Source organism: Eleutherodactylus coqui, chromosome 6, assembly GCF_035609145.1.
Source record: "Eleutherodactylus coqui strain aEleCoq1 chromosome 6, aEleCoq1.hap1, whole genome shotgun sequence".
NCBI classification, from domain to species: domain Eukaryota; kingdom Metazoa; phylum Chordata; class Amphibia; order Anura; family Eleutherodactylidae; genus Eleutherodactylus; species Eleutherodactylus coqui.
In genome coordinates, this window is record NC_089842.1 from 126453086 (window position 1) to 126474353 (window position 21268).

At 44.4% G+C, this 21268-nt stretch overlaps 1 protein-coding gene across 4 annotated transcripts in view; it reads left to right on the top strand.

The window, feature by feature from the left end:
* TTC7B (tetratricopeptide repeat domain 7B) overlaps positions 1-21268 on the top strand; it is a 77527-nt gene that overhangs the window by 42813 nt on the left and 13446 nt on the right. For all 4 annotated transcript variants that reach the window (XM_066607563.1, XM_066607564.1, XM_066607565.1 and 1 more), the window contains exons 9-17: positions 392-529; positions 3800-3883; positions 5935-6039; positions 6172-6289; positions 10482-10539; positions 11589-11661; positions 13323-13483; positions 15384-15500; positions 15574-15671. In XM_066607563.1, coding sequence (XP_066463660.1) covers positions 392-529; positions 3800-3883; positions 5935-6039; positions 6172-6289; positions 10482-10539; positions 11589-11661; positions 13323-13483; positions 15384-15500; positions 15574-15671 — 952 coding nt within the window. The remainder of the gene's footprint in view (positions 1-391; positions 530-3799; positions 3884-5934; positions 6040-6171; positions 6290-10481; positions 10540-11588; positions 11662-13322; positions 13484-15383; positions 15501-15573; positions 15672-21268) is intronic.

The following is a 21268-nucleotide window of genomic DNA, read 5'->3' on the forward strand; positions in this document are numbered from 1 at the left end:
TGGATACGCGGCATTCATTACTCAGCTGCAGCTCTGTGCCCAGTACCAGTTCTAGGAGCGATCGCTGCTATAGACATGAGATCACGAGTCGGCGACCCCTTAGTCATCTTACTCCGTTAGGCATGGGGCATTACAAATTTTATAAATTGTACAGATTTTGGCCTTAATTGGTCTCATTTACTCTGCTGTTATATCTGCTTCTGAGAAAGCTGGGTGACAACTAATATAGTTGCCATTACAGCCACGACAGGGGTTGTCACCCGGTGATGCAGGTATAAGGGAACTACCATTGCATTACTAAGCATCTAGCAGTTCATGAAATTAGAAAAGCTGGGTAGCACCCCAGATGTAACTGACGTGGAGTGGTAAATGTTGTGTGATCTTGTTTTAGGCCAACAGGGATGCCGTGCTCAGCCGGATCCCAGAACATAAAAATGATCGGATCATCAGCCTGCAGAGTGCCTCTGTGGTGTACGACCTGCTGACAATAGCGCTGGGGCGCAGGGGGCAGTATGAAATGCTTTCAGAGGTATAAAACCATGAATATCCACTTATTTACTTCACACAGGTTCTTACTGAAAAAGACAGCCTGCAGCTCTCTATGAAAAGTTTCTAGCTGCTAACTCCCAGGGCACACTGGGAGTTGTAGTTTCAGGAGTGCTGGAGAACTGCAGACCACTTACCCAGACTTTGATTTAAACTGTCCAATTTTTGATTCCCCTGATATGAGACTAGTCGGCCTGTCTGTAGTTTGTTAGAGAGCTGCAAAAAATACTTTGTTTTAGACCATTTCCTGATTAAGTAAAGAACCCTTAACCCCTTGAGTGGCACGCCCGGAAATTTTCCGGGACGAGCTCCACTGCTCATAGTGATATACCCCAGAAGATTTCCGGGCTATGTATCACTATGGGAGCTGCAGAGCACAATGCCACAAGCTGTGACAGTGTGCTCTGCCTGCACAGACCCACAGAGAACAAAGTAAGGACTTTGAAAAACCAGCAGAAGATATTGCCGATCTGCCGGCAACCTCCTGCTTTGTTTACAGGTTGCCATAGAGACCATCGGCTTGTCAGAAGCAAGCCGATGGTCTCTGTGGCAGGGAGAGCTGGTGCTTGGCTGTCAGAGGACAGCTAGGTACCTGCTCTTACAGCAAAGATCAGAGAAAACCTCCGATCTCTGCTGTGTTAACCCTTTACATGCTGCAGTCTATGTGACTGCAGCATGTAAAGGGCTGTCACTGCAGCATGTAAAGGGCTGTCACCATCGGACCCCCGGAATGGGATCAGGGGGTCCTGATGGGTCCCTGTGGAAGTCCCCTAAAGGGACAAAAAATAAATAAATAAATAAAAATTTAAAAAAAAAAAAGTTAAAAAATTATAAAAACAAATAATAAAAACACTTGTCTCCCTTTACTTTGTAAAAAATCAAAAATACAATCACACATGTGGTATCCATGTGCGTCGTAATGACCCAGAGAAGGAAGTTAATACATTATTTAACCCCTTAATGACATGGCCCCTTTTTTTCTTTTTTCCCCATTTCTTTTTTTCCTCCCCCCTGTTTAAAAAAATCACAACCTGTCCCGCAAAAAACAAGCCCTTATATGGCCATGTCAATGGAAAAATGAAAAAGTTATGGCTCTTGAGGCGTGACTGGAAAATTAGTTGAAATTCAATGATTAGACCATTTTAAAAAACCTGCCCTGGTGGGCACGACAGGGTGGTAGGAAACCCGCCACTCAAGGGGTTAAAAGGGTTGGGCCAAAAACAACTTTTAACACCTATCCATAGAATAGGTAATAAATGTCTGGTAGGGATCTTAATGCTGGGATCCCCACTGATCCCAAAAACGGGGATCCTGTGTCTCCCTCTTCTCGTCACTGCAGAGTCGCTGCACTCAACAACAGTAACGTCACATTGAATGGAGCTGTAGTCGCACATCTGTGGTGCCGTTCCATTTGTATCAATGGGGCTGACGCAAATGGCCTAGTGCAAGTGTGCAGCTGTCTTTGGCAGTTCCATTGAAAATGAACGGAGTGGTGCTGCACACATACGACTGCTGCTCCATTCAATGTCCTCCTCACTGTGAGGGGTGCCGTGAGCACACGGTGAGGAGGAGGGAGAACAGCGGACCCCCTTTCTCGGGTTCAGTGGGGTTCTCAACAGTGAGATCATACTTCTATTACCTATTCTGTAGATAGATGACATAAGTCATTTATGGTACAACTTCTTTAAGTTGTAATCACATGACCATTTGAGAGTTGTGCCCTTCCAAACGGGTGCAAAAAGCATCCCCAACATATACTGCATGTCCTTCTCTTGTCTGTGAAAATAGGCAAGAATAGAACAGGCAGTGATTTTCATTTTTTTTTTCACACGGACCATTGGTTCATGTGAAAAAATCAGCCACAAACGGCACACGGCCCCAAAATATGGCCATGTTAATGAGCTCTTAACTGCAGTGGTGAAGAGAGACTTAATGTTAAGAGGCTGAAGAAGAGTGCTGCCTGCTAGTAGGACCATGCTCAGCAGAACTTCATGTACTCAGTTGGTGATCATCCAGACTGTAGGAAATGTGAGAAGTACAGTAAGTAATATATTTAAGTGATGCTTGCTCTTCTCTGTATCAGTGAAGCAGCTTGGTTTGGCATTCCACCTAAAATAATCAATAGACTGTGGGTCTCTCCTGACAAGAACCAGTTATATAATCTGCTTAGGATGGGGTCCCCAATAATGGGACCCCCGTCTATTACTTCTTAATGCCATAATAGTTCTCATCTGCAGCAGGCTTCCCCTTTAGTTCCTCTCTCTCTGATTGCGGCAGTGGAGTTCCTCTAAATTTCTCTGTTGTAGTTCGCACAATGACGCGGCTACTTTTTGTTTTTTTCTTTAATCAGATTTGTGTTGGTAAACTGCAATCACATTTTCCATTTTCTGTGTACAGAGAAAATAAATATAAAGTGTAGAAAATAAGAAAAATAACACTGTTAGAACAATAATAGATCCCTTATATTCCCCCGATACAATTGCACAGCCCTTATAGATATATTTGTGAGATCTCTAACAATCCTACCAAGCAGGACATGAGCCCATTCCAGCATTTATTTGATGTGGTGGAGAGGTCCATTTGCAACCGAGATACTTCACCTACAAATACCATGGAGCGGTAGGTGGCTATACCGCCAGATGTCTTCCATCCACTTGTGGAATTGATGCCACACCGAGTTGCTGTGCTTTGCTGGACTAAAGAAGGTCTTACATAATATTGGTTTCAGTTCCATGACTTTTGGCATGTCAGATATCCACTAAATTGCACATTTGTTCTCTGAGGAGAATGGATGATGAAAGACCCAGGACTGCTATGCAAGGACCTCCGATAGCTTTAAATTTGTGCATAGCATTTCCTTTCTTATAAACCAATTTCTCCAGCCTAGTTAAAGCATTTATTTTAGATTTAAGGTTTTTTAAGGATAAAAGGTTCCATCTGCATCCAATAAAATATCAACTTCCTCACCTGGAACAAAATATGGGATATTGTAATGTTTACTGGAATATCTTCCATTTCTGAGATTATCAAACCTAATGGGCTTGTTTTAGGTTTGCCAGGTAAGGTGATGCTATAGACTTCCGCTATAAGGCACAACTCTCCCTTCCAGTAAGAACCCAAAGCTATATATTTCCATACATGTGCATCAGATGCGCATCCTCTGTTTTCCAGTGTGGGCAGTTGGCATCTCAGAGCATATCTGTTTTAGTAAATGGAGCCGCTACTTCTAACCTGTTCTCTTTCCATCTACCAGTGCTTGGAGAGAGCTATGAAGTTTGCATTTGAAGAGTTCCACCTCTGGTACCAGTTTGCCCTCTCCCTCATGGCTGCAGGAAAGGTGATGTCCTCTGCTGGTGTTTTGTCTCTGTACCCATGTTGTATATACTGCTTAATAATCATATGTGCATTGCATACATTGTCTTGGCTCTAAAGTGTTTTTTTATGCCATCAGCGTCTGATTGGTTGGACACCTACCCCCTTAATCAGAATGAGCGGACTACAGTGTGTGTTGTAGTGCAATGGCCCCTTGATTGGTTATGCGGGCACAGCACCATACTCATAATGAGGTTAAGTTGCAGTACCATGCACAGTCACCCTTGGACACCCTAGACCAGTGATTCCCAGGCTGGGAATTGTTCAGCCGGCATTAAATGGGTTTTCCAGGTAGCGCCCGCTCGGGTTCACTGGAGTCGGAGCAGCTTCTACTCTGACCCTATTGTATTCTAGCAGTCACTGCCTGGAAGCCCCCTTTTAGGCTGGCTCCACACAGGGGGATTTGCAGTGGAATTTCCGAGCATACCCCCCATACACGGAAATTCCACGACATTTACAGCAGCAGCAAAGTGGCTGAGATTTAGAAAATCTCATCCAAAAGTTGCAGAACAAAATTCACACAAAATCTGTGCAGAAATTGATGTGCAGCGCGGAATTCACCTCTTTTCAATGAGGGAGTGTATTTCACACAAAACTTTGTGATAAAACCCAAGCCAAATGGTGCAAGTTTTGAGGCAGACTTTCTACTGCTTATCAGCAGAATGCTCACTATCCACAGCTGATTGCAGAAGATCTTGTGCTTCCTCCCACCTCCAAAATTTTTGCGCTCTCTGCACCTCTTTCATTGGGCACCCAGCGACCTCTACTGAGCCCAGCGCTGCTGCTCAAGTGATGTGAAAGTGGCCAGCGGCGCTGTGCTCACTGGAGACTGCCGGGTGCCCTGAATATTGATGGTAAAATTGTACTTTGGGATAAGTCATGCCCCTAGCCACACACCCTTTTTTGGTGAGGGTGCCCCGCACTAAAAAACATTTCCCAGGACTGAAACGGCTGGGAAACGCTGCCCTAGGCAATCAAAGTGACCGTTCGGTTCTGTACATCCCAAGATGGCCACACTGCTTCTGTGACTCTTTACAGTTTGTGCATTGGTAGTGTGTCGATAGTCTAAGACACTGCATGCTGCTCTGATTGGCCAGCACTGCTCACATGTGCATCAGGTAGTCAGAAAAGGGGGGCAGCCATCTTGATTTGTCTTTAACTACAGGATTGCTTCAAGGGGCAGCGGTACTCCAGAGAAAGGTGGCACCCCTTCATTCTGCTGATCAAGGGGTTTAATTCCTACATGTTAAATTCCCATTGTTGGTTCTAATGCAGTGGCTCTCGAGCATTTGGGAAAACTAAGTCCCACCAAGCCGTGAGAGCTGCTGCTTCACACCTGCTGGGGCTAAACAGACCACTGATGAATATTTTTAAAGGACAAGACACCATGGGCGTGCTCTGCGTCATGACCTTCTTGCATCCATAAAATTTATATGCATGCTCAGCAAAGATGAACACACAAGGATCTCACTGGCCAACGATATAATGTCCGACTATCAGGCTGGGTTCACACGGGACGGAAATCTCGCGGAATGTCTGCAGCAGGACCACACGGGGACTTCCACGAGGGAAAGGATGCTTCAAAATGGTGCAGGTTTTGAAGCAGCTTTTTAGCCTGTATTCCGCCGTGGAAATCTCTCCCCCATAGAGAGAAGAGTCTGCAGTGGAAATGGCGCCAAAATGGACATGTCGCAGATTTAACTTCCGTGCTGCATGTCAGTTTCTGTGCAGCTTGTCAGCAGCATGTGACTGAGATTTTTGAAAATCTTGTCCACTTTGCTGATTAGTCCCATTTTTAAAAATGCGCGTAAAATTTTCATGCGGAGGGTCTGCGTGGAGATTCCGTGGCAATTCTGCCCCATGTGAACCCAGCCTCAGGATTAGGCCGTTTTTTTCTGAATGAGTGGAGTTCCTGTATCTGATAAGTCTGTATAACACATGTCCCACTGATGCCAGACTATTAGAATTTTCCTGTTTTGTGTGCAACCATGTCATTTTCTTTTTTCTTTCTCTTAGTCTGCCAGAGCTGTGAAAGTTTTAAAAGAATGTATCCGCCTCAAGCCTGAGGACGCCACAATCCCCCTTCTCGCTGCCAAGCTGTGTATGGGCTCCCTGCACTGGGTAAGGCCATCAGCCAAGGAGGGTAATAGAAACTGTCTCATATTCTTCTGTATGTTCCATATATCGTCCTAACATCAACACAGACACCGGGAATCTCTGTCTGGCCTGTAATATTATTTTTACCTTTTGTAGATGGAAGAAGCTGAAAGATTTGCCAAAATGGTGGTTGAATGTGCAGATAAAAGTTCTGAGTTCAAAGCCAAAGGTTACCTGGCACTGGGACTGGCATACAGCTTACAAGCCTCTGATGGTAAGGATCACCAAGACACAAGTTTGATTAATGCAAAAGACAAAATTAGGGTCCTTTTTTATACAGGGCTGTATTTGAGCCAGATGACATGCACTGATTTACAGTATCGACACTCCTTTAAATGGCCCTCTTACAGGCCGATGCAGAATGTATGGTAATGAATTAGTACAGTCATTCGCTCCTTACCCCATAAACTTGGATGATTGCTGATAGCATATCCTCAATTTACACACAGTGATGTGCTGTCACCAATCCTAACTTTTGGTGCTTCGTAAAAGCTGTGATCATCTGGCAAATGAGTGTTTCCCCCCGATGTGAAGGTGTCAGTGATCAGCTAATAAAAGAGCACTGATCAATAAGCGAACGTTGGCCAAACATTTGTTCTGGATTATCAGCTTGTGTAAAAAGGACTTAAAGGGGTTATCCCAAAATTGACTTTTATCACCTATCCTATCAGCACAGACTCCCATGATACTGAGAATGAGGGTCATGGGTCCACCCTCTCCCCCTCATTTTGGGCTGACTGCATCCCCTGCAGTTGAGCATACTCAGTGCTGCTACATTCATCTTCAGTGGGACTGCAAAAGATAGCTGAGCTCTTGTACTCCTTTCCATCAGCCCTATTGAAGATGAAGGGAGTGGCATCATGCATGCTTGACCACACTCTATTCAAGCTCCTCCTCACTATGGGGGATGCAGTGAGGGGGGAAATGGGACACCCATTCTCATGATCAATGGGGACCTTAACAGTGAGAGCCCACCAATCAGACTTTTATCTACTATCCTGTGGATAGGTGATAAAGGCCAATTTTGGGCTAACCCCTTTAAGTCAGCCTCATCTAAAGGTGCATTTACACACACAGATGATTGCTGAAAATTTCTTCAGAAACCAACAGTTTTGAGCGATCATTTTGCATAGGTACTAATGGGTTATAAGCCCTTTAGTACTTCATTGCATGTATTTAGAGAACAGCGGGTGGTCTGTTCTCTAAATACATCTTTATTGATTTCTTTCTTGAGCACTATAATATTACAGGATATAGATATTAGGTGACCAGCAGGTTGTTGTTCCGGGTCTTACATTTAGGTAGGAACTATCAAAGGTTGATCCAGGGATTATTCTGACTGCCATTCTGGAGTTGGGAAGGAATTTTTTCCCGGATGGGCTAATTGGCTTCTGCCTCTTGGGGTTTTTGCCTTCCTCTGGATCAACAAGGGGGTTGAAACAGGCTGAACTAGATGGACATTGTGTTCATTCAGCCTAACCTACTATATTACTATATTGTTCTCCAGTGGGACAGTGGCTGTTAACAGCTGTTAAAGAATGTTATCAGCTGTTATCAGCGTTGCCCGTGGAGAACTCAGCATGCGATCAGTTTTATCTTATCTTCCTGAGGGATGAGGATTTCATGCAGACCTGAAGTCAGTGAAGGACAAATAGTGCGTGGTAAATGCACGATGGGCACACATTTACACACAATAATTTTGCGTGATAATCGTGTGTGTGTGTAAAAGGGCCTTAACAAAATGACAGGTGTAAGGCTGCCTGTCCACTGGCGATATGGCACTGCGTTATTCGTGGCGATAATCTGGCCGCGGGTAATGCAGTGAACGCTTTCCATAGGCTAACTATGGAAAGCACAGCCCAACGTCCACGAGCGGAGAATCATAGCGATTTTCCTCTCGCGGTATTGAAATCATGGCATGCTGCGATTTGCCACGATTCTCCACAGTGAGCCTATCGGATAGGCTCACCTCGGAGACCTGTCAGCATTAGTCGGCGCTGATTCCCGGGACGCAGCATGTCAATTCTATTTTTTTTTTTTTTTTTGCGGCCTTGCTCCTCTCTATGGGAGAGCCGGCCGCAACGGAGAAGCATGCGGAAAAGTCGCTCCAAACCCCCTCGGCTTAGTGCCACGCATTTTGAAGCTGCGCTTATCCCGTGGAAATCTCGTGGTTTTTTTGCTGTGGCAAAACCACAAGATTTTTGGAGTGAAACCGTCCCATGGGAACCCAGCATAAGAGTGTTTTATTAACTTGCTGGTTAAGATAAATTTGTGACAATTGCTGAGCTTCAAATTCTCCCCACTATTCTTCAGTAACAGGTCCCACATCTAGCTCCCATTTTCCCTTTACAGTTAAAGGGAATATTTGTAAGTATACAGTCAATAACTATTTTTACAGTACGTCCACAGAAATACCTATCCAGAGGCAAAAGAGATAACTGAAGCATTGCACAAAGGTATGTGTGTGCAGTATGCTTGGTCCAGTGCTGAAATAACTGAAGGGAAACCATTACCGACTGTAAGGCCGCCTGCACACGAGCGGGTCGGATCCGGCAGTGAGAATTCTCGCCGCGGGACCCGACCCGAGAGCCTGCAGGGACGAGCGCGTACTCTCCCGCGCCTGGCGGCCCCAGCTCTTTCATGTGCCGGCTGCCCGACCCGAGAGCCTGCAGGGACGAGCGCGTACTCTCCCGCGCCTGGCGGCCCCAGCTCTTTCATGTGCCGACTGCCCGACCCGAGAGCCTGCAGGGACGAGCGCGTACTCTCCCGCGCCTGGCGGCCCCAGCTCTTTCATGTGCCGGCATGCGCAGACCGGAGCTGGCGGCCGGGTGAGTGCGTGCCCCGCACAAAAATAGGACATGTCGCGGCCGTCTGCATAGGAGTGCGTATTGTAATGCACTCCTATGCAAACTTTCAGTGGCGGAAATCCCGCGGGAAATCCCGCGGCGGGATTTCCGCCCATGTGCAGGCGGCCTAAAGGATGAAGACAAATGCAGAACTAAAAAAAGGGAGCTTTATCATCTTAAAGAAAATGTAAACCGATCGCCGTCAGAGGCTCTACAAAGATGTACATGGTTGAGTGTGGCGGAATGGATGGCACGGAACATTTCTGGGGTCACAGTTTCACAGGCTACTTGTCTCTCCAGTCCACCAACATCACAAGGTGCTGCTGCGTATCCGTCATATACATTTGCCTTAAGGTGACCTTACAGGAAGAAATCCAAGGTGGCCAAGGGATGTGGTGGCCAAGAAAAAGGGATTGTGTCCACAGAAATGCCCATCTAGAGGCAAAAGTAATCTTTCCTTTTTTTTTACTGATTGCATTAATTCATTTATTTTCTTAAGTGTCACCAATGATAATTGCATTGCTATGCTAATTTAGCTTAAATTGATTCCCTTCAATTATTCTAGTACTGTAACAAGCATGCTACGTACACATGCCCTCCTGCAATGCCCAAATGATCTCGCTTGCCTCTGGATAGGTATTTCTGTGTATGTTTTCCCAGTCTTTAAGAAGGTGACATAGCGGATGTGAAATTGTCTGCAGGGGAACGGTTCTGGTCTGTATATTATAAGCTTGACGAAATGGCAAGTATTGGTAGAAGTATGTATTCAGAATGCCAAAATCCAATTTGAATTGATCAAAGGACTTAAAGGATCCATCTTCTGGACTTGATCCAGAAATACTATCGCTTTCTTTTCCCACGGAGGAAATTCCTCTAGGATGATTATTTCAGGCAGTTTGGGATTCCTCCATAATGGAGTTGAAGAATTAAAAACAGAAACTTGAATAAAGTATGGACTGTGGTCAGGACTTTACTACATCATCGCCAGGATGGGGTAATCCTGTAGTGGCCATTGTCCTCCTCCCTTATGTATGTTCAAAGTAGCAACAGCTGGCTGGAATCCAGTCACTTGTGATACCAGTCAGACTGATTTATTTTATCTGTGAGGAAACAAAAAATTCCAATTAGATTGAGGCCAGTGATACTGACCTGAGCAGCCTTGATCACTGACTGTAGTTTAGGGTGGCTTTACGCAGGATGAATGTCATCTGAGTGAATGTTAGAGAGACTGTTTGAACCCTAGATGTCCTGTGTAAAGCCACCCCTAGTTGCATTGTGTTTTGGAGTCTGAGGTAGTCTAAAATTCTCCTCCTGTCTGGTGACAGACTTTGGCTGCTGCGATGCCCCCTCACCCCCTTCCGTTCTTCATACTGCATCTCTACTTCATTATGACACAGTTTAACATATATGGTATGTTATATTTGTGTGCCATCCAAACTAGTTTCATTCATTAGCCTGACGAAGGGTCGAAAGCTCGCTGTAACATCATGTATTTTTGTTAGCCATTAAAAGGTGTCATGTCTACATATCGGTAAATATTGTCCTATCTTTGTCTTGTAGCATCTCTGCGTGGTGTGCAGGAAGATTTGCAGAGAAAAGCTCTCCTGGCCTTTCAGAGGTAAGTCTGGTGACATCCATTCACAGCTTATCCCCATGGCATGTCCCATACACATTAGATAGATGTTGATGGTTTAACAACCAATTACCAACCAATCGAACGAACAATTGTCTATTGAACGATTGTTTTACAGATGCAGCAATTTACATTTTAGTCTATATTGGCTGTCACAGTTGTTCAAACTGGTGGTTCATGTTCTGTGACAGCGGGTGACAGACAAAAGATCTTTCTGGGAATGTTCTTTCTAGAGAAGATCATACAAGGCCAAAAAATGCTTTTGCGAGAATGCAAGATTTTTGGCAAGTTATTGGACAAAATTTTCAAACGTGGCTGACTTCTTTCCAGACGATGACTGTCATCAGTCGTCTAAAACGATCATTCATTGAAAAATATCACACAATGAGTGATTTATTTTGGTAGAAATCATCCATTTTCATCAACTTTAGTGTGTATATGAGCACGTACCTATACATCCTCTTCAGAATACTGACCAACATATAGTATACGTTATTGAATACTTATAAAGACCTAAAGAGCATTTCCTTAATGTGTGTGGTGTTGCAATAGTTAACAATGGCTCTAGCTTGCTCTAATCCGCAGATATTTTTAGCACCGTTGGATATTCTTTTGCAGAATATCTGAGTTGTAGTATTACATGGCTCCAATACACACATACATGGTTGCTCTGAGTTCTCTACCCTGTGCAGAAGCTCTGACTCATAGATGCATGGATAGACAATTCCTTTAAGCAATTGTATTTCCATGGAATTGTCTATGTTCAACACATTGATGTCCCATTGACGTCCTGTGATGTGAAAACCAAAATGGCCAAGCTCATGCACCTCCACAAATGCAAACGTGTTACCTGTGGTTCTCAAGCTGTTGCAGAACCACAACTCCTAGCATCCTCTGACACCCGACCGCTGACAGGACATGCTGGGAGTTGTCATTTCATCTATCAGCGCATGCTTAGAGTTGTAGTTTTGCTATTGCTATTGCAAAAATGTGTTAAAATTAACCACTGACTAATGTTTGGCTCTGTCACAAAGGGCTCACAGCCTGTCGCCTACCGACCATCAAGCAGCCTTTTACCTGGCCCTGCAGCTGGCAATATCCCGACAAGTGAGTGACATGTTATATATAGAGGTATAATTGGCTTTTATGGGCACTGGGTAGCTAAGGGTGGATTCATTGAGGTGCACAGTCATGGTTCTATATAATGACTGCACTGTCATCAGTCCTATCTCTGATCAGCAGACACCGACGAATGTGGCCCCTAGATTGTATACTCTTTCCACTGATTCAATCCTGGTTATACAGAACATTAGCATAATTGTATGTATTGGGGTCAGCGACACTGGAGGGGTTCAGTGTGAGTGATGGAAGTGATCACTGCCACTTTCTGCTGCCTTCATCTTGCCGCTACACATATTTCATGTGTGAAGCCATTCTCAACAGAGGAGTTCTTACTAGATTCTTTGCATAACCTAAATAGTCAAGAAATGCCAACTGCTTTCTAGTGCTTGTATAAGCCTTAACAAACGTCTTTCCCGAATCCTCCAGCGGCTCGCCAAACTATGTACTGCCAATAGGTGCAGAGCGAGAGGGGTTAATGTTAATGAGTTACTTGCTTTTGAGGAAAGTGTATCATTCTGTGCATTAAACTGTAACTGGAAAATATAACTAGCTAATCGCTTAAAGGGGTTGTCCCGCGCCGAAACGGGTTTTTTTTTTTTTTAAACCCCCCCCCCCCGTTCGGCGCGAGACAACCCCGATGCAGGGGTTAAAAAAACAACCCCCACAGCGCTTACCTGAATCCCGGCGGTCCGGCGTCTTCATACTCACCTGCTGAAGATGGCCGCCGGGATCCTCTGTCTCCATGGACCGCAGGGCTTCTGTGCGGTCCATTGCCGATTCCAGCCTCCTGATTGGCTGGAATCGGCACGTGACGGGGCGGAGCTACACGGAGCCCCATAGAGAAGAGGAGAAGACCCGGACTGCGCAAGCGCGGCTAATTTGGCCATCGGAGGGCGAAAATTAGTCGGCACCATGGAGACGAGGACGCCAGCAACGGAGCAGGTAAGTATAAAACTTTTTATAACTTCTGTATGGCTCATAATTAATGCACAATGTACATTACAAAGTGCATTAATATGGCCATACAGAAGTGTATAGACCCACTTGCTGCCGCGGGACAACCCCTTTAAGTCACCGCTGCTCTCTAGTGAATGGATAGGCTGCATTGTCAGGGATGTCACCGCTGCTCTGTAGTGAATGGACAGGCTGCATTGTCAGTGATGTCACTGCTGCTCTCTAGTGAATGGATAGGCTGCATTGTCAGTGATGTCACCGCTGATCTCTAGTGAATTTTCAAGCTGCATTCTCAGTGATGTCACTGCTGCTCTCTAGTGAATGGATAGGCTGCATTGTCAGTGATGTCACCGCTGATCTCTAGTGAATGGATAGGCTGCATTGTCAGTGATGTCACTGCTGCTCTCTAGTGAATGGATAGGCTGCATTGTCAGTGATGTCACCGCTGATCTCTAGTGAATGGATAGACAGCATCCTCAGTGATGTCACCACTGCTCTCTAGTAAATGGACAGGATGCATTGTCAGTGATGTCACCGCTGATCTCTAGTGAATTGTAAAGCTGTATTATCAGTGATGTCGCAGGTTTATGTTCCCTTGTATTTTTTCATCATAAAGATCGCAGTACGTATTTTGGTGGTTGATCTACAAGCTACATTTCTGTTCTGTTCTTTGATTCTATATCTTGTTCTAGATCCCAGAAGCTCTGGGCTATGTCCGCCAAGCTCTCCAGCTCCAGGGTGATGACTCTAACTCCCTCCACTTGTTGGCGCTGCTGCTTTCTGCTCAGAAACACTACCATGATGCACTGAATATCATGGACATGGCACTGAGCGAGTACCCAGAGAACTTCATGTAAGTAGCAGAATTCAATATAAAATTAAGCTCTTGATTAGAACACTTTTAAAGTTATACACAGAGAAGGACTATATTGCCTGAGGTTCTCCTCCGCATGAATGATGGGAGTGGTTATCATCTGTGCACAACGCTGCAGAATATATTAACGGCCTATGAGAGTAGATTAGCATAAAAATGTAAAATCCACCATTGTCCTCGTTGCTGCAGCAGCACCATCATCAAAGGTAGCCATCTAATCCCAGAGCCCGGCCCCCTGCACTCCCTACTGACCACCTGTTGCTGCAGACTTGTAGTCAATTAAATATTTATTCCCTGCTTTCATTCTTTCTATCACTGTTATCTCATAGTTACCCGCCTGGCATCAATATACTTATGTTACCTGAGACCAGTCCTTTAAATAATGAATATTAACCAACAGCTTCTTTCTCCGCACTGGAAATCATCACAATACGCCATCTGACAGCATATGGAAACCTGAGACTGGGGCAGAGGTAACGCACGCTCCGGGTCTATCCACCAGCTGGGTCTTGCACTGAAGATGCCGCTTCTATCAGTTGTAGTGACTAATGAAATGAGTGCACTATCACTATCAAGAAACCAGGGCTAAATCCAGAAGTCTGTGCAGATTGTATTATGCCACTCCCTGCAACCGATATTCATATAATTGTATTGTTGTGACGCCAGTGTTCCTGGATATTCATTCTGCGTGTTACATGGTGATCTGAGATGTCTTGGGCTTGGACTTAATGCTCATTTAGTATGAGAAAAGAGCACAGAATAGATTTGGCAGTGAAGTTGCCTGTTGAAACCTATATCCACAAAGATGTGATTCATCTGCAGGAAGGATGATTCCAAGGGAGCTGATAGTTTTCTGAACTTTCAGATCTACTGTTGCGTCTCTGGCTCTCAGCTGCAATCCATGAGAGATTGGAAAGAGGCTTTAAGGAAGGTGCAGACCGCTTGAGTGCTTATGTCCATTGGCTGGACAAATATCTGGGATGATTTAGTGATCCTGCACTGAGCCGGGGGTTGGACCAGATGACTCTACCATTCTATGATTGGTCGGCTCTGTGGTTTTACAATATTGGGGCCCTGGGTATCATTCTGCCAGTATTTTACCATGTCACATTGGTTTCCTATGTAGGTTATTTGACTTTCTACAAAACCTTCCCATATAGTTTATATTCCTGAGATTGACACTGAGGTAGTTTTGCAGCACTGTGTGTAGATGTAGCCTTACGGATGCAGTGACTCGTGACAGTGTTGCAATATTGAATATGTTGCTGCTATTCTGTATATTGCTGTCAGTGTGAATCTCTGGCAAAATTCACAGCAGACTTCATGTGTGACACATGCTTATTTTGCTGAGCTTTGCCCCAAATGTGTGGCCAAACCCACTACATACATTTTTACTTGCCCTGAAAAAGTCTCAGAAGCCTGCATGCCGGACACACATGAGCGCAGCGTGGTAGAACACGCAGCTCTCAAACCTGTACTGTAACAATCCGTGCTGCTGGGCATCCATCCCGTGACCAGGACAATCTTCTAAAGTATCCCATGAATGATTCTATTGATTGACAGCAAGCACAAATCTTGACACAAGAAGGAATTGATTGAGGAAATCCACTGAAATATTGTTTAACTTTCCACATTTACCGAGTGCAGAAGAGGTACATTATCATCTAGTTCTGGTCCAGTGATCCCAACCTGTGGCTCTCCCGCTAAATGGCTGCAGGTTGGAGATCACTGTATCTGGCCTAGTAGCATGAGACCTCTAGACACCTCCAGGCTCCTGTCTCTCTGCATCAGATGCATCTCATTGGGTTAGTGGATAGGAATAGGAAAAGCTTCACATATTAAGATGTCCAGCATTAATCCCATATCTGATCTTTCTTAGATTGTTATTTACCAAGGTGAAGCTGGAGTCTCTATGTCGGGGGCCGGATGAGGCGCTATTGTCCTGTAAGCATATGCTGCAGATCTGGAAATCCTGCTACAACCTCACCAATCCCAGGTAAATGTCTCCAGCGATGACATGGGGGGACCGAATACAGCACACTGTAAGTCACCGTTATCGTCTCCCGCAGTGATTCTGGACGTGGCAGCAGTTTACTTGACAGAGCCATTGCCGACCGGAGGCAGCTCAATACTATCACCCTGCCAGACTTCAGTGACCCAGAGACAGGTGAGGCCTAGCCCCTGGATAAAGAGCTCCTTGCCCATCCTTTGTCACCTCCAATCTTATACCGCCTGTGTCCACTCCTTTGAGACGTTGTCAGGGCAACTGCAAGACTCCTTTGAGGGTCTTATAGGGATTACCATAATGTCCACATTCTTCTGGGGTGAAATACTCCGCACATTCTCATTGTATTGTTTAGGGTATGTTCTCAATATTTTACTACATTGTGACCCCAGCTTACCGCTTTGCCGTGATTTCCTGCCCATCGATTTCTGCTCGTGGCAGAAAATCACGTTTTGCCATAGCACGCTATGGGCTGGATTTGCTGCAGAATCCGGAGGCGGAATCCAGTTCCGGATTTCGCAATGCAAATCTGCCCGTGTGCAGGAGGCCTAACCGTTTCACATGTTGATTTTCTGTCAACTGATCTCCATGCGCCCACACTAGTTTTTACTGTCCTCCTCACACTTCTTTCCTGACATACTCAGTGCTGCTAGGGCCCTGCTGCTAAAAACATTCCTTTGATCTGAATGATACAGGGTACCCCCAAATTCAGATCTCCCCACACAAGAAGCATCAGGAAATCAGCAACGTATAGGTTTGCTCCTCAGACCTATTAAGGTTTTTTTGTTTTTTTTTTTTACTTTCTGCAAATCAAGCCTAATTATTGTATATTGAAAAGTTCTGCAACTTTTTATCTTTTAGCTATTTTTCAGGGTTTTTTGTGTTTGTTTTTTTTTTAATCCATACTTTTCAAGGGCCATATTTTTTTCTTACTCCAGCAACACAGCTGTATAACATTTTCTTTATTCTAACATTTAATGTACCATATGATGTATTGGGAAAGTTTAAAAAAAATTTAAGTGGGGTGACTGAGAAACAAAACACAATTACACCATTTGGGGGGGGGGGTTGCATTTGTGGCATTTGTATTATGACAAGTTAATTTCATTCTGTGGGTCTGTACCGCTGTGACTGTTAAAAGAATTTTTTGGTATTACTACTTTTAAAAAAAAATTTTAAACTTTTTTTTTTTAACATTGCTTTTTGTTGGCATATTCAGAGCCCCATAACTTTTTTTTATTCTTCCATCTATGGGGGTATGTGAGTTGAAAAATGGACTCCTGCATCGCTAGTACCTCCAGCTGACAGTTTACATGCCACAATCAGGATTGATAGCACATGCAAAACTGTGAAACAGCCATGATTGGCGCTAGCTCCGATAATGGCTGTTTGAGGCGGCTGTCAGCTGTTTGAAATAGCCATCACCGGACGGGTATGCAATGGACTTAGCTACCCAGCCCACACCTCTGTGATGTACATGTATGTCATAGAGGGGAAAGGACTTTGAAGGACATTTATTAAACTGTCAAGAGGCTCATTCACACGGGCATATTCAATTTCGATCTATGAAATATATAGCGTTTTCATTGGCAAGAATCTGTGTATATTCCCTGCATATTATTATTTTTTCTTACAAGCATATTCACTGCTTTTTTCACATGTACAAAAAATAATGCAAGATGGCCCCATTGATTTTGTGTGTGAATACACAGTGAACATATATTGTGCATATTCACTGAGCATTTATACAATTCCTTGTACTTCAATGGGATATTTTGGTCCATAAGATATCCCTCACACAGGCACTTTTTACTGCAATTAACGTGGCGTTTTGAACGCTGCGTTACTCGCAGTATAACGCTCCTATTGAAATCACTGGGGCCTCACAGACATGCAATCGACTTGAGCACTGTCTGCTCTATCCTTGGTCGTTTAGCGCACCTCATCACCTATCACAATGATAGGGTGCGCTAAAACATGCTGTCTGCTGCAGGGAGCTTCAGCCAAAAGTGAAAGTAAAATTGCGTCAAACCGCCACGTTTGATGTTGCGGCACTTTGCCACGTTCATGTGAGAGGGAGGCCTAATACAGACCTAGATAGGACACACGTATCGGACTACCTTAATGTGAATCAATAGTGTTTTAGCTTTCCGTATTACACTCGTAAAAACACACGCACATAACATGGAGCGCAAGTATACCTATGTAAATGAAGCATATACGGCTTACTTTACACGAGAACGTGATATGGGGCCATGAATCAGGGCCTTATATTGCACTCCCTACCATGTGACTTCCCCACGGATGGGAGGCGTTTTAATGTCAAAACAGCCTCTCATCACTTCGGGGATGTAGTGATCCGTGGCGGAGGATCGCGGAGTTTCTCTCATTCGTTTCACTAGGAGACCTCAGATCGCATCATGTGCGCCTAGCACGTGGTGTGATGCTGCCGCCGGCCCCGTTGAAGACAAGGAACACTGCAATGGGAAAGCACACAGAAAGATAGAACATGCCGCTGTTTGTTTCCTGTATCGCATCACGGTGCCATGCAGGAAAAAAATCGCTCATATGTATGACCCCATTCGAAAATAAAAATTGTTGCTATGGACAACAAAATCACAGCACAGCTTTCATTCCGTATTCTACTATTGAAAAATGCAAACTATGCTATGATTGATTGCTGTGGGCAAAAAGACCGTTTTGAGCACTTCATAAATCTGCCCTTTTTGTGTTTTGTTTCCTCACAATTTAAAGATCTGTGTTTCCTGTAAGTGAATATGACTGCTCTCATTTACTTGCAGAGGCTGAAAACCTATACTGATTGTATCTTGCTCATATAGTTTATTGGCTTGTTACAGTGTGTACACAATCCTCTGAGGTAAACACATCTGCGACCCAAATCTCTCCTTTGTTACATCTTACCTGCACTGATACATTGTATCTGTCTGGAGGCGGTTTAGATCAGAGGATTGTTTATACTGGATACAACTGTAACAAACCTTTATCTGTGAGAAGTATACTTTTTTATGGGTTGTCAGCTTCTGGGCGTAAGAGAGAATGTTTCCATTCAGTGACTGCAAGCAGCTGCCTTGAAAAGAGGTGATGAAATATTAGGATATTGGAAAGTTACATCATGCATTGATTAAAGAGGATCAATCACTAGAAATTGGGTTTCCTTTGTATTTGAAAATTCAATAGATTGCCCCAAATTAAATATTTCTGCAAATGTATGTAATGAAAAAAAATCATTTTAAATTAAAAAAAAATGCTGCATCTCTCAAAGTAAAGGATCAGACCTATAGGAATTAGGTTCAGATTTACGGGTGGTGTGATTCCTGATATGCAAAGCATATTCCCACAACCCAACTCATGTCAGGCACAAGAACCGGCCAGTTGTTGCAGGATCACATGTCGACTGAACGAGCGCTGCCTGCAGCATTAATGCAGTTACTATTCGGTAACCTTACTGCAGCAGTTCTTGATCGGTAATTGCTTGGTTTGTCACAGACACAAGATCTCGGGCCTTGACAGTCTATGGTGACATTGTGGGAAAGTGCTTTGCATGCTGGGAATCGCACAGGTTCAAAGTCCAGACCTGATTCCTGCAAGTAGTTGGGTCACTTGCTTAGAGGTGTGCAGCATGTTTTTATATTGACGCACTTACAATAGTGTTTATTTTGGGGGATTTATTGAATTTTCAGGTCAATAGGATACCCAATTTATATTGGTTGTTCCTATTTAAAGGGAATAAACTATGTAGTGGGGCTCAAAGGTGATGGAACTGGGAGTTTGGGGAGCTGTAAGTCATTCTCACCATGCGACCCATTCCAGTGCTGTGCCCTCATGAAGTTGGCGCGTTCACACCGCAGGACCAGTTTTTTGGGTTTTTTTAGTTGGCTATGTGCGTGCACTATCCCATTCATATCTGTTGGAGAACACATCCACACAACCATCTGAAAAACAGTTGTTGTAGTGTGTAGATGTCAACTTCACCAGGACAAAGCACTGGAGCCGGGCGCCTGGTGAGTATTAAACGTCACTCCCCGTTCCATTACCTTTGAGCCCCGTAACATAGTTTATTGGGCTCAAAGGTCATGACAAGTTCCCTTTACACTATATTTGATTAAAAGGCCAGTGTCGAGTTTTTTTTTTTATAAATACCTGATGGTCTCCTATATCATGTCAGGCTGAGTTATTATATATCCCCTTCAATTTATTTCTTCTCATTTCACCCTCCTGATTTCTGCTTATTTCCAAAAATCTCAATTTGTTTCCTGTATCTCCCTGCTTCACCCCTCCTGCCATCACCCAGCATCATCCATGAGCCACGTGGTCTTTTGTCCTAATTGTAAAAGGTATCCACTAGAGCATTATTATGAAGCCATCTGTCACTGCTGGAACTGCTGCCAGAACATCAATCATTACCATTAGATTTCCAGATGTCAGTAAATTTACTTAAAAATAAGATGTCTGTATGAATTACGGCTTTCCCTACAAGGGACCACTGTTGCTTCTTTTCCGCACTATGACAGTAAAATCACAGAAAATCTAAGGACATTGGGAATTTCCACAAAAAATAATCACATGAAATTACGGTCAGTTCTAACTGCAGCGTCCAATGTTAATAACCAGCTCTGCCATGCCATCCAAGTCGCGTTACATGACTTAAACACGTGATGACCACTTTCCTGGCTCAGATTCATCGTGAGTGTGAGCAGGTCTAGTTCAGGATGGATTTTTAATTCAAGATGTTTTTATTAAAGGGGTTGTCCCGCGAAAGCAAGTGGGGGTATACACTTCTGTATGGCCATATTAATGCACTTTGTAATGTACATCGTGCATTAAATATGAGCCATACAGAAGTTATTCACTTACCTGTTCCGTTGCTGGCGTCCCCGTCTCCATGGTGCCGTCTAATTTCAGCGTCTAATCGCCCGATTAGACACGCTTGCGCAGTCCGGTCTTCTCCCTTCTGAATGGGGTCGCTCGTGCTGGAGAGCTGCTCCTCGTAGCTCCGCCCCGTCACGTGTGCCGATTCCAGCCAATCAGGAGGCTGGAATCGGCAATGGAATGCACAGAGCCCACGGTGCACCATGGGAGAAGACCTGCGGTCCACCGTGGGTGAAGATCCCGGCGGCCATCTTCGCAAGGTAAGTAAGAAGTCACCGGAGCGCGGGGATTCGGGTAAGTACTATCCGTTTTTTTTTTAAACCCCTGCATCGGGTTTGTCTCGCGCCGAACGGGGGGGCTATTGAAAGAAAAAAAAACCCGTTTCGGCGCGGGACAACCCCTTTAACTTTTTCCATAAGTAGTGTAATATATAGATGCATATTATACAGCGATAGAGATACAATAGGATACTAGATCTTTAGCAAACCTTTTCAAGCTTTGTGGTACATATGTCTGGTTCTGAGGATTCTATTCTAGTTCATAAACTTTTATAGCACTTCCCATTCCATCTTGATAAAGGAAAGGTTTTTGGGAAGAGTTGGGGGTGGAGGGTGGTGAACCACAAGGGGGTGAAGATTGGGGCGGGAGGAAGGGGGTAGGCATGAGGTCTTGTAAGTAGACCTCTATAACAAATGTAAACTAAGCAGCAAACCTTGTTGGCTTCATGAGTAATTTAAGGTTAGTTTTTTAGTGTCTGTCTCCTCCTGCATGGCTCCAACAGGGCTCGAATAGCGCAGGATGGATTTTTATCCTCTCGATGTAAGGAATGCATATTCCACTTCACTGAAAGTAAGCAGCAATCTTGAAAT